The sequence below is a fragment of the Anguilla anguilla genome, chromosome 2, assembly GCF_013347855.1.
Source record: "Anguilla anguilla isolate fAngAng1 chromosome 2, fAngAng1.pri, whole genome shotgun sequence".
Taxonomy (NCBI): Eukaryota; Metazoa; Chordata; class Actinopteri; order Anguilliformes; family Anguillidae; genus Anguilla; species Anguilla anguilla.
In genome coordinates, this window is record NC_049202.1 from 37,346,626 (window position 1) to 37,359,565 (window position 12,940).

Genomic DNA, 12,940 nt, shown 5'->3' on the forward strand with positions numbered 1-12,940 from the left:
CAATACCTGAGCTGATCTGACAGATGGCGGTGTTCACTTTTTCTTCACATGAAACTGTAGCCCACTGGCCCTCTTGGGTCATGTAGCCGCAGCCCGCCGAGTGGCTGGGCTCCCCCTCCCGCCAGTCGCTGTAGGCCAACTGATCCATACCCAGCCAGGAGTAGCTCCGGCCCTGAAGATCACATGAAAAGGTTTCACACGCACGCGCACACACACACACGCGCACGCGCACGTGCACGCGCACACACTCACACGCTCACACACACACGCACGCACGCATGCACGCACGCACATACACACACACACGCACACACATGCACACACACACACACACACACTTCCAGCACCCGCGCTCACCCTGTCGCTGTAGAGGCCGATCCAGGCGTGACTCCTCTGGCTGCTCATGAGCAGGGTGAGGTAGGCCTGCTGGAAGGGGTCCTGCACGGTGGCCAGCGTGGCGTTGAGGGACCTGCACACGTGCAGCGCCCCCGTCCAATCCAGTCGCTTCTTCAGCAGGCGGTAAGACACCCGGCCGAACTGGAGGTCCTGCGCGGACGGGGGGAGGGCGTCCTGCCCCGCGGGCAACGCCGAGTCTGACGACAGCACACAGATCAAACCGCCGGTTACACAGGGCAGATTCAATGTGATTTACAGTGCACAGACCAAACCACCGATTACACAGGGCAGATTCAATGTGATTTACAGTGCACAGACCAAACCACCGATTACACAGGGCAGATTCAATGTGATTTACAGTGCACAGACCAAACCGCCGATTACACAGGGCAGATTCAATGTGATTTACAGCGCACAGACCAAACCGCCGATTACACAGGGCAGATTCAATGTGCTTTACAGCGCACAGACCAAACCACCGATTACACAGGGCAGATTCAATGTGCTTTACAGCGCACAGACCAAACCGCCGATTACACAGGGCAGATTCAATGTGCTTTACAGCGCACAGACCAAACCGCCGATTACACAGGGCAGATTCAATGTGCTTTACAGCGCACAGACCAAACCGCCGATTACACAGGGCAGATTCAATGTCTTTTACAGCGCACAGACCAAACCTCCGATTACACAGGGCAGATTCAATGTGCTTTACAGCGCACAGACCAAACCACCGATTACACAGGGCAGATTCAATGTGCTTTACAGCGCACAGACCAAACCACCGATTACACAGGGCAGATTCAATGTGATTTACAGTGCACAGACCAAACCACCGATTACACAGGGCAGATTCAATGTGCTTTACAGCGCACAGACCAAACCGCTGATTACACAGGGCAGATTCAATGTGATTTACAGCGCACCGACCAAACCGCCGATTACACAGGGCAGATTCAACGTGCTTTACAGCGCACAGACCAAACCGCCGATTACACAGGGCAGATTCAACGTGCTTTACAGCGCACAGATCAAACCACCGATTACACAGGGCAGATTCAATGTGCTTTACAGCGCACAGACCAAACCACCGATTACACAGGGCAGATTCAATGTGCTTTACAGCGCACAGACCAAGCCACCGATTACACAGGGCAGATTCAATGTGCTTTACAGCGCACAGCTAACACAGCCTCTATCATCAAGCCTACTGCGCTGTAAGGCACGGCAATGCAAACTGGGACAGCTGTTCGGTTCCATTTGTCACCTGGTGGGCAGCTACAGCTTGGCCTCTTCCGCCAAGTATTTGTACTCTGATATTCTAATGAAATGTGAATGAAATATTATGAAATAATCAATAAATAAAGGGACTCATAAATGTGACATCATTGTCAGATACTGCACATCTCTGGCGCTGGTGGCGGGGGTGACTGCAGACCTGCGGCCTACCTTTGCTCTTCTGGCAGACGAAGCCGTGCTTCTCCAGCTCGCACCTGCGCGCGGCCCACATGCCCGCGTTCCTCTCCGGGTTCCCGTGAAGCACCACCCCGCAGTTCACCTGCTGAGAAAGACAAGGCCGCGGGCCCTGGTCATTCTCTCTCTCCCACAGAGGAGGGGGTGGGGGAACCGCGACTCGGTGCACCGAGGCTATACGGTCAGAAAAACCTCCACTGACGCTGACGAACCGTCTCTGCCATGAACGAGCATGCAGAAGCACAGCAAAGCCCATCGGAGGCCGAAGAGACGAGGGACCATAGAGATGTACTGCAAGTAGAGTAAAGGCGCTACCCGCGCGAGCCGTACCAGAGGCTTGGAGAGCAGGTCTTTGTGTCCCTGAGGCTCCCCCGGGGCCCAGTTGGTGTAAGTGAGGGGCCCTCGCTCCTCCCACTGGAAGTGGCTCTCTGAGTCCGCCAGCCCCATCCACAGGTCGAAGCCGACGTTGTACAGCTGAGTGGTGATGAAGGCTGTGGAGGGAAAGGCAAAGGAGCAATACTCACGTTATATTACGGATATGCCAACTGGCTAGATTTACATACCCCACAGCGAATAATTATGCACAATGATTTGGTTCCCATTGTGCCTTGCAATGTAAAGTAATTGCATCAAGTAATGGGAAAAAAAACAGACTGCAGACTGATGGGTTTTGATACCCCTTTTATGTCAAGATACAAACAACACATTAGCTTACACTTTACATGTGATTGTTTAATCCTGTATGCATGAATATACTGGAACAGACTTCTTGACCTGTATACCCATACACATCTGTCAGTAGAAATGGGATTACTTGACAACATGTAACATATAGTATCTTTGCATTCAATGTCATTATCAAAATCTTTTAATGAAAATACAGTTTTGCTATTTCTTGCTATTTCATCTTTTTCTCACAACTTTTTCACACAAAACATCTAGCACTTAAAATGGTTTCATTTTGATTTTCCATTTGAAATTAAGAGACATATTAAAATGACTTGTAAAAATGACTGTTACCCTATTGTAAAAGCATGTCCTTTCATAAAATACACTAACATGTATTGATTGCTTCCAAAGTTCTAGAATGTAAGAGGAGACATGTTCTCAATTTAGTCGGTTCATTTATCCACAAGTTATACAGTTATACAGCTAGGTGGTGTGCTTGTCTATCTTATTTGAAAACCAGCAATATCAAATGTAAAATTACCCTAGAATGACTTTCACAAGTTCATACTGCCCAACAACATAAATTTTAGGTCTAAATATACACCACAAATGCTTTTATAAATTAGCTACCTACACAGCAAGCAGGGATGGTAAACAATCCCACTAATTGTTGGACCAGCAGAAGCTCTGTGGGTTGTCAGAGAAAACAGTCAATTACAGGTTCTCCCGCAAGGCGTATACCCAGCCCATGCCTGTGTGACCCCATATAAGCTTTGAGGCGGTTTGCTGAGGGAGCAGAGAATTTGTAAATCGTGAGCTCTGTTGGCAGTACTTATGAAAGACCTAACATGTCCACCGTACCTCACTTCAAATTGTGAATCATTTTATAAGGACACATGAGGATGTGGAACACAAATGGAAGAACAGTTAAGTGAGGGGCTCTATTCTGGTACACCGTGTAACGTTTCCTTGTGGAACCGACCCTACCGGAGTATAACTAGATTTTCTATGAGACAGAGTTTTTTCCCCCACTATTTAACATCACCTGGGTTCAAGCTGCTCTGAGCCTGTGCGTGCCCTGTGGAGTGAGGACAGTGTTAGCGCGCATGCTAGGATTACCCTGCTCCAAGTAACTGGACACGGATGCAAGGCTGGCTCCCTGAGACTTGCATGTTGCCCTGGCTGCTTCCCAGGTGACCCGGCCGGACTCCTGGTACCCTTGGATCATGTAACACTGGAGGAGTACAGGAACAAAGGCCACGGGGCTCCTTATCAAGTCTAGACTGACGACAGTCGAATTATTACAATTCACGCCAAGCAAAAAAATTACCCAATTTAATTCTAAGCATACGCTGTTATTTATGTTTATTGTAATAGTGATATATAGCAGATACTGTATAATACCGATTTGGCATTGTAGTACAATTCCCATCAAACATTACATCAACAATGACTTTGTAGTTAACTATGGGAGCCTGAGTCACATGATACAGGGAAATGTACACCCTCTTTCAAGTTTTAAAAGAGAGGAACATTGTATTGACACACACTGAACAGGCTGATTCACAGAAGACAAGTACCCGTACATGCACAGTATATATAAGGTTAACTGAAACAGTTATGATAATGACAAGGTGCAGAGAACATGAATGCTGATATACATATTTTCTTATTACACTGTTACTTTTCCTGTTAGTTATCAGAAATAATTTGTCTTGCCTTTAAAAGTACTATCATATAGAGCAGGGTATTACATGTATTATGTTATGGGTGTTTTAACTATAATCCCATACAACATTTTTCCATTTTTTATGGGTGTTTTAACTATAATCCCATACAACATTTTTCCATTTTTTGGGGTCATCTTCCTTGAAAGTTCAGCCTCTCACCAAACATGACATAAAATTATGTGGAGGTATCTGATGTGTGTTCTGTTTACCGTTGCTGTTGTATGCCCTGTTTTATTTCCAGTGAAGCTACTGGTTCAAATGCGGATCTCATGGAATTACATTACAGAAGTTCTTATCCAGGTTGAGTTACAAAGTGGAAAACATCAATGTTAATCTCAGTTTCAGTTAGTCTCAATGAATAACTGTGACATTCAGGCAACTGTTTGCCATCCAGCTTGAGATTCAGGCAAGCAGAGATTTGTGCTGAGACCACTGTATCAGAAGGAAGGGAAAGAGCGAATGTTTGTGCGCCATCAGTGTAGCAGTGATGAGATGGACTATGTTAGGAGATGACAGAACCAAGAGACAAAGAGCAGAACCCTGAGGGACATCTGTACTGAGGTTATGTGGTCTTGAAGCGGCGTCCCCCCCCCATGTAACTTAGAAGGAGCAACTATCAAGATAGTTCACACAAGTTGAGTGCTGTAGTGCGGATCCCCAAGGCAGTCCGGGAAGACAGTAGCAGGTGGTGGACAACCGTTTAAAAAAAATCTGCAGAAAGGTTGAGGAGGACTAGAATGTAGGAGACAGAAGCCGCCTTTGCAGAATGGAGCTCCACTGGTGTAGGTAGATGGTAAGACAGCAGGTCTTAACAGAGGTCAGTAAGAGGAGAAAGTGCAGAGAGGGCAGGGTTGGTGAGTGAAGAGGGGAGATGACAGATGCAGCTTCCACATGGAAGAAGGTGGCGAAGCCATCTGCGGTAAGGGTTGAGGGAGGTGGGGGTGGCGGAAGGTTGAGGAATGTGGAAAAAGTGGAGTACAGTTTGTGTAAATAAAGGATAATTAGTTATCAGCCCTGATAAAAGTTAGCCTCAGCAGCAGTGACAGAAGATGAAAATCCCGAGAGTGGCAGCTGGACAGGTAAGGAGAGTCACTGGATTAGAGTCATTTTCTCCCTGCCGCCCAAAATGAGGTCCTGTTGGCAAAGAGGGTGTCAGATAGCCTGAAGTGGGCTAGGAAAAGGTTCCAGATCAGCTGAATAAGGGAACAAAGAGAATGAAACGTTGAAGACAGAGAAGAGAGGAGTACGAATACAGCACTATTAATAACTAGTGAGAAAGGGGAAGAACAGAAAATATCTAGGAGAAGGAAACAGTTCTGTTCTGCTTTCCTGCCAGACAGCAGGGGAGTGTGGGGGAAGGAGAACGTCGAAGAGGGGGCCTCTGGGGTTGCAGTGTTGTCTGGGGCGATTCATGTTTCAAGTGAGGGCAACAGACTGGAGGGAGAACAGAGAGGTGTAGGATGAGATGAAGTCAGAATTACAAATGGCCGACTGGCAGCTACAGCTCCACAGGCCCCCTGCAACCATAAAGCTGTCACAGGGTTGGAGAGAGTCCTGTGCCACATAGTGCAGCGACGGGGGTGTGTCTCCTGAGGGAGGGGCAGACTGCAATAAGGAGGAAGTGCATAGCAAGGAATTCTGTTAGCAGCACACAGCACTACTGCACGGTGGCACCAACCTCACAACATTCCCTCAAGGCCTACATCACAGCTGAGAGCATTCACAAACTAGTTAATGAGCAGCTGGGCCACAACAGCATAAACATTAGCAGCAAAGCATCGACAGCGACAACAGTAACAGAACAGTGCCCAGAGTACTAAAGGATGGAGCTCCACCTTGTTGAGGAAGGGAGTCCACCCATCAGGACAGCCCCCAGGCGGGACAGGGGACGCAGGGGTAGGCGGAGGGGTGGCTGTGACGTTGACTCTTTTGCAGACATAGGGCAGATCTGTGTGGCACTTCTGGTCACTCCATTCCCCTGTGCAAAGTGAAGTGATTAAACTGTTAAGCCAACATATTTTGAAAGGATCACTCCTCATAATAAGAGCACATTGACTTTTGTGCCTATTAGGGATGTGACGGTATGAAAATTTAATGGTATGATAATCGTACTACTCAATATCACGATTTTTGGTATATCACGGTATCAGGTTTTAAGCTAAAAAAAATAAATAACACAAAGTTTACACCTCGATCTGTTTATTTATGGCTCTGCAGATTTTTTTAAACCATTCAAATTGAAAAATAAAACAAAAAATGCAACTGAATAGTTCACTCCTTGTAATTGTATATTTCAAATAATAAAAATCCTTTTTCCTGAATCCAAAGTGAGCCCACACGGATGAACAAGTTTGCTTTTTGGGGGGATATAATTCTTCATTACGGTCGGTATCAGAATCAGCATCAGACATCGCAAGTGTTGTAAGAGACTGCAAACGGGGATGCCGTTTAGACGTATAACAGCTAGCTAGCCAGCGTTGCCAGATGGGAAATATTAAACTATCGTACCAGAGGCTTAAAATTATCTGATTTTAAATAAAATTATCATACACAGCCAAAAAAGAGAAATCACAGGTGTAAATATGTGATTTCACAAAAATAGCGTATTTATTGTAAGCAACAACTTTGTTTGACACGCCTACTCACATACTTCAGCCAATGAGTGCAATACCAACAGTCACAAAGTGGAGAAAAACATCTGCGCACCACATACGCTGCGTGGAAGCAGGCAACTTCCTGGACCCTACTCAAATGAATGAGACTCACTAAAAAGTCTGGTCTACGGATAATGTCAAATAGCCCACAACTAAATCGCAATGGCTCAAACATGTAATCGCTACAATCATTACATTTCATCAGCATGGAAACAACAGTTGTATAAGTCATCAGTTTTTTTGAAATGGCGAAATTATTGTACATTTGGGCACTGGTTTAAAAAAAAAATTAGCTGCATTAAAATTGCTTTTGTCACGTGGTTTACTATCACGGTATTTCGTTACGTTTATGACAGTACTATTTTATATTCAAATTGTTACGGTATACCATCATACCGGTATACCGTCACATCCCTAGTGCCTATACCTTTGTAGCTGAGGCCTGTATGCTAAATGTAAACTGAAGATTAAAGCACCATCATAAATAAATAGGACTAATCTGTGAGCAGTCCATCATGTTCAAACATCTTCACCCAAACTTCACTATAACTATCTGAAAATAATCATAAAATAATCTGCAATGTAAGAGGTTGGGTTTTTTTTGGAAATGTTACAGATGCTTGCAGCTGTAGTATGACAGTAGGTAAGCAGAATTCATGTCCAGACAAGTACAAGATTCCCTCGCTGAATCCTTAGATCTTCCACTAATCACATAACCTCATATCTCACCTCTGGTGGCTGTCATGGAAACACACTTGCGGTCCCTGCTGACTGGGCGTGGTCTGCCTGGGGCCCAGGACACATAATTGAGCACAGAGTGGTCGGACCATCGGAAACGCCCATCATTTTCATTGGTGTTCAGCCCCACCCACCATTGCTGGCCTGCGACTTTGGACAGCTGAGAAGAAAAACACACAGCTAGTCACAAGGTCAAGGCAGGCATGGTAAACAAACAAAATACATAGACAAAACAACTCAAGCAAAGCACTTTCACCAGAGTTGACAGAAATCAAAACGAGAAGTACACATAAACAAAAAAAAACAAACAATCAATCTCAAATGTTAGTTGAAGCTTAGCGGTAAGATAATGGAATTTTCTCATTCTTATTCAATCCTAATCCAACTCTTGACATTACACACAATTAGCATGCTAAATCAAATCAGTTCATACTACAGCAAATCCAGTCCTTTTAGTAATTTTAAAATAATAATAAACGTATTAAATGCATGTCATTGCTGCATTGTAGGCTGTACAGAGAGAACAGAACCTCAATTGGCTCAAGTTGGCACAACTTAACAACCGGTTTGTTCTGGTGCTGGCGCCCCTAATGGGCCTTCAAAGCTCACCAGCGGTTGGCGGGAAGACGCACCTTACGCGTGAGCTGAGTGAGGAAGCTCTGCTCCTCAGGGGAGTGCACGGAGGCCAGGGAGGACTGAAACCAGGAGCAGATGCGCTGGGCCTGGTACCAGGTAGAGCTGTGATCAAAGAACTTATAATCCGCCTGCTGGAACGTCACCCACTCCTTACTGCTTGAGTCTAACCAAAGGCATTTGAAACACAGGTGAACAGATGGTTTGGGTTATAAACAAAAAAAAAAACCGGAAGCAAGATGTTGTTTTTTTGAAAGCAGTTCTTAATAAAATGTTAAAAGGTCACTGACCTTCTTCAACCTCTGGCTCCTTCTCCTCAGTTCCTTAAAACACAAACAAATCATATGGTTACATGCTATTATGTCTGGCAGATTACATAACAAGCAGAGATATTTTGCACAGAGTGGTGGTGCTTCACCTTTGGGGATCTTGCAGATCCAGTCGAGCTCGGTCTCACATTGCATTGCTGACCACTGCATGGTTCCCAGGTCAGCCACTGCACACTGGCCAATATCCTGCTCATAGTTGTAATGGCCAAAGTTGTGGTAGGAGAACTGTGGGAAATGAGATGAAGGGGAACAAATGAGAATTATTGATAATTACAGAGGGACAAGGCGCAGAGAATGAGGGGATCTTACAGTGCTGAATTAATAAATTTTTAAATGAAAAGGTATTCATTTAAACAAAAGAAACACGTTTCCAATAAACCAATGGAAAATGTGTAAATTAACCAATGGAAAAAATTGTCAATCATGTAGGGTTAGGCATACTGCCGTCACACTATTTTCTGTTACTCTATATTTTGGCACACAGCTAACGTCATCCAGTGGCAGTAGGCAGTATCTACAGGGGATTTCATAAAGGGTCGGGGATGCCCCATGGCAGAAGGGGAAGAGTGAGCAGCTTGGACAATTGCAAGGGAGGGTTGTTTTTTTGCGCGTGGCGCTCTGTTCTTTTTGATACAGCGTATCATTGTTTCTCGGGTTGGTTTGGAGGGTGAAAGAGTAGAGCAAGTGTGTGACCTCTCTCCACTGCCTGTTACTTCATGTTCAATCCACACCTGCACCCTTTGTGCTGTCACTATCAGCAGGGGAGAGGGATTTTCACATGCTCTTGTTTTCTGAAAAAATGACAAATTAAATAAAAATAAAAGAAGACAAAAAGTGAGCAAAAAGGAAGAAGAGAACTGACCTGAGGGTATGAGACGCAAGATTCTGGTGAGTTCCCACACCCCAAAATGTACTTTACCTCATGTCCAGTTTGTTTAAATAATTTGCAGAAGTTGTGGTCGCCATTGAAATTGCTGATTTATACGCAAATTCATCTCAGCAAAGAAGGGCAGAACTTTCAAAGTCGCTAAGCAAGCAAAACAAAATCAAACAAGGCTGCCTTATTGGGCACAGTATTTTTGTGGCAGCCTATTTCATTAACAGATGAGATCACACATCCAACTCACTCCAAGCCCGTCGCTCCACTTCCAGCTGCCCTTGTTCATAGGGTTCCTGCGGTTCAGCCCAATCCACAACCAGTGCTGCTCCAAGTCTTCTGACTCCCTGTGAGGAAGTCAGGTTTCACATTCACGACTGAAACCAGTAACGCAAACCTAGGCCTACCTACTGGTGTTTGTCATACGGGCACCCTTTGGCTCATTGAAGAAATTTAAATAGTTATGGTAGCAATCAGAGCAAGCCAGTGGCCAGGTGATGAAAATTTGACACCAACCCAAACGTCTCGTGGAGGATCTGTGAGACAAACTGGTCCTCCTCGAAGTTGGTGATGCTGAGCAGATGGGAGCCGTGTTTCTTACAGTAGAGGTTAGCCTGCAGCCAGCTGAGTTTCTCGCCCACCTGGGAAGAGTGGTAGACCTGGGGAAGGAAAGGGAAGGTGTGCTAAGAGAGAGACAGCGCGCACAATTTGGGTGTGAAACTGACAGGGCTGCCTTCTCTTCACAGCAGGACGCTTTCTCTGACCGCATAGACATGTCTGACACCAGCTCTTACACTTTATGGCGGGAATCTGAGTTAAAGGAACCTCAGAGGGAAGGAGGGGGCAGATGCTGTGTGAAAGCAGTGTGTGTAAGACCTTGTAGCAATGGCGCAAGGTGCTGCTGCTCTTCCATCCGCGAGGGCAGGTTCCCGTCAGGCTCGGTGTGGGGAGCGGGGCAGGTGGTTCGGGGCTCAGGGACGCATCCAGGTTTGAGCGACAAATTAATTTGGCCCGGGTGGAGCAGTCTTTGACCTCCCACAGTCCTGTGGCAAAGCCTGTTGCCAGGGCAACACAGCCACCTTTGTCCAGTCCTGAGGGTTGAAAGAGGGAGGAACATAAGTACGTTTGAAATTGCGAGACATTTGACTTTCTGAAAAAAACGGTCCATTTGAATTGACAGACTGACTAAATAGACAGATGGTGGTAGACAGGAAATGACTCCGCTGGTAGAGGCCTACCTGGTTGGTCTCGGTTCCAGTTGGTGAAGGTGACCTCATCACCACTGAGCCAGTGGAAGGTGCCAGTGTTGTTCTGGTCATTCAGGGCTGTCCAGAAGTAATCACCGACCCGTCCAAACACCAGGCTACTCACAAAGGCTTGCTCAAACCTGGTGTTAGAGCCAGCAAGAGTGATTAACAAGACTGATGAGTGGCACATGTTCAACTTTAATGGAAATGGTGAGCAATTATTCACTGAATAGAGTAAAGTGAAGGAGTGCAGGGCTCAGTGTCAAGGGCGCCATATGGGGGGGTGTGGGGAGGACTTGACAGAGGGCCTGAAAAATTGTGCTGTAATCGTGCAGGGATGGGGTTGCCGGGGGTGGTGACATTTTTTCATGGGGCTCAAAATCCCAGGAGGAGCCCCTCCTCACTGCTGTCAGTACAGATGTGCTGCAGATAATGCTTCAGTCAGGCTGCCGCTGCACATTCAAACACTTATCAAATAGAGGAGGAATTTACAATCATTGTCTAGTAATGGCTCAGATGATGTTCAGTGGAAAAACAAACATCTGGATACAATCAGTAATAAATTCAGCGGCCAACTATAAGGGAACCATAAGTACAGCGTCACGATCATTTCCAGACTTTAAGCCTAGGACATTGTTCGTTTGAAGTCCAAGACTAGAATGTTTCACATATACTGCATGTTCTGAAGACTCACCTGTTGGTGACAGTTACAAGGGTGGCCTCATCAGCCATGCATGCTTTCCTTGCTTCCTCATATGGCATCGACTCCTCACCCACAAAGTAGCAGGAAGGACTATGCCATTTCCAGCCCTGACAGAGACAGGTAGGTTAGAGGGGGCGCACAATTTGCAGAATTCACCTCAAAGCTGGTAAGGAGAAGGCCAAAACAAAGACATTGAAATCAGCAAATTAACTGAAACTGCCTGTTAGCTGGGGGATGAGGGTAGCATTAAAATGCGAAATATTTCCCACTCACATGGCTTCTAATATTAGAATAGAATAGGAAGCGGCAAGCTGAGACACAGGAAGTCATGAATATGTGCAGCAGACGTGTGTAAAAACTTCAATCATAAGGTCAGATGAGTGCTTTTATCCAATAGCAAACTTTCATGCAAGTGTTTCTGGCAGCAGGAAACACACAAGGTACTCCAGCTGTGTGTGCTTTTGCAGTTGGGGGGAGACAGAGGGAGAGATTGTGAGGTCACATGATCCCCACATTTCCTCCTAATGAACTCAGGATGACCCCCTCTTGAGTAGCAGGAAAGGCCATTTCATGTTCATTCATTACACAGAAAGCACCAGATGTAACACAGAAAGACGGTTTGGTCAGGAACACATTTAAAAACATTTTTAAACTGAGCATCAAGAAAAGTTGCTGGTTTCAGAATTGTTCTCACAGAAGTGATGACGATTAATTGCCTGAGGGATGGGAAAATCTCTTAAAATCATTAAACGATTACATAGGGCATAAAATGCGTTTACACTTTTAAATCACGTGGTTCATGGGGGTGGGGGGGAATGCTAATTTTGCCAAATTTCAATTTAAACTAACAAGCTACCTAAACTATAGTATGAGCTTTGAAATTCAAAGTTGCAAAAGCAGCCACAAAGTGGACTTGGAGAGCAAATACAGTGGTACAAAAATTGTACAAAAGTACAAAAATTGAAAAATGATTGATCGATAGTACAAAACAAACAACATCAAATGTGTTGAAATGATACAACAGTAGGCCAATAAGGTGTTGGGTTTACTGAATCTTTACACAAATATAAATGTTTTATAAAATATAAAAAAAACTGGCAAAAATATATTAAGATGTTTTACATAAGTAACAATAAAGATAAAGTAAAGAAAGCTAGTAACACAGCTGGGTGATATGGGTGTTTGATGACTTTTTTCATTAAATAAAAGAATAATTTACAAAAAGGTGTTTCGTGTTTACTCAGTTTCCCTTTGTCTAATATTACATTCTGTCTAAAATCTGAAACCATTCAGCGTGACAAATAGGCAATAATAGAGGAAATCAGGAAGGGGGAAAGTATTTTTTCACAGCACTGTACATAGTGTATGTATCATATACAATATGAATGCTCTAACATGCAGAACACCCAGAATGAATGCACCGACAGGACTTCTTGTCACGTTTACTGAGGAGCTAAGTATGACCTGGCCTACGTCTGATATGCTAATAAA

The 12,940-nt window shown here is 45.0% G+C and overlaps 1 protein-coding gene across 2 annotated transcripts in view; it reads right to left on the reverse strand.

Moving 5' to 3' along the window:
- Positions 1–12,940, reverse strand: part of LOC118221533 (C-type mannose receptor 2-like) — a 38,701-nt gene that overhangs the window by 5,805 nt on the left and 19,956 nt on the right. Inside the window, exons 10-24 of one of the 2 annotated variants that reach the window (XM_035406677.1) lie at positions 11,441–11,556; positions 10,738–10,886; positions 10,376–10,590; positions 10,016–10,158; positions 9,750–9,846; positions 8,712–8,847; positions 8,584–8,616; positions 8,293–8,459; positions 7,652–7,820; positions 6,104–6,246; positions 3,658–3,772; positions 2,200–2,360; positions 1,846–1,954; positions 358–593; positions 7–172 (exon numbers count right to left, since the gene is read on the reverse strand). In XM_035406677.1, the coding sequence (XP_035262568.1) occupies positions 7–172; positions 358–593; positions 1,846–1,954; positions 2,200–2,360; positions 3,658–3,772; positions 6,104–6,246; positions 7,652–7,820; positions 8,293–8,459; positions 8,584–8,616; positions 8,712–8,847; positions 9,750–9,846; positions 10,016–10,158; positions 10,376–10,590; positions 10,738–10,886; positions 11,441–11,556 (2,155 nt within the window). Of the gene's footprint in view, positions 1–6; positions 173–357; positions 594–1,845; positions 1,958–2,199; positions 2,361–3,657; positions 3,773–6,103; positions 6,247–7,651; positions 7,821–8,292; positions 8,460–8,583; positions 8,617–8,711; positions 8,848–9,749; positions 9,847–10,015; positions 10,159–10,375; positions 10,591–10,737; positions 10,887–11,440; positions 11,557–12,940 lie in introns of both variants that reach the window. The other variant, XM_035406676.1, reaches the window with a different exon arrangement.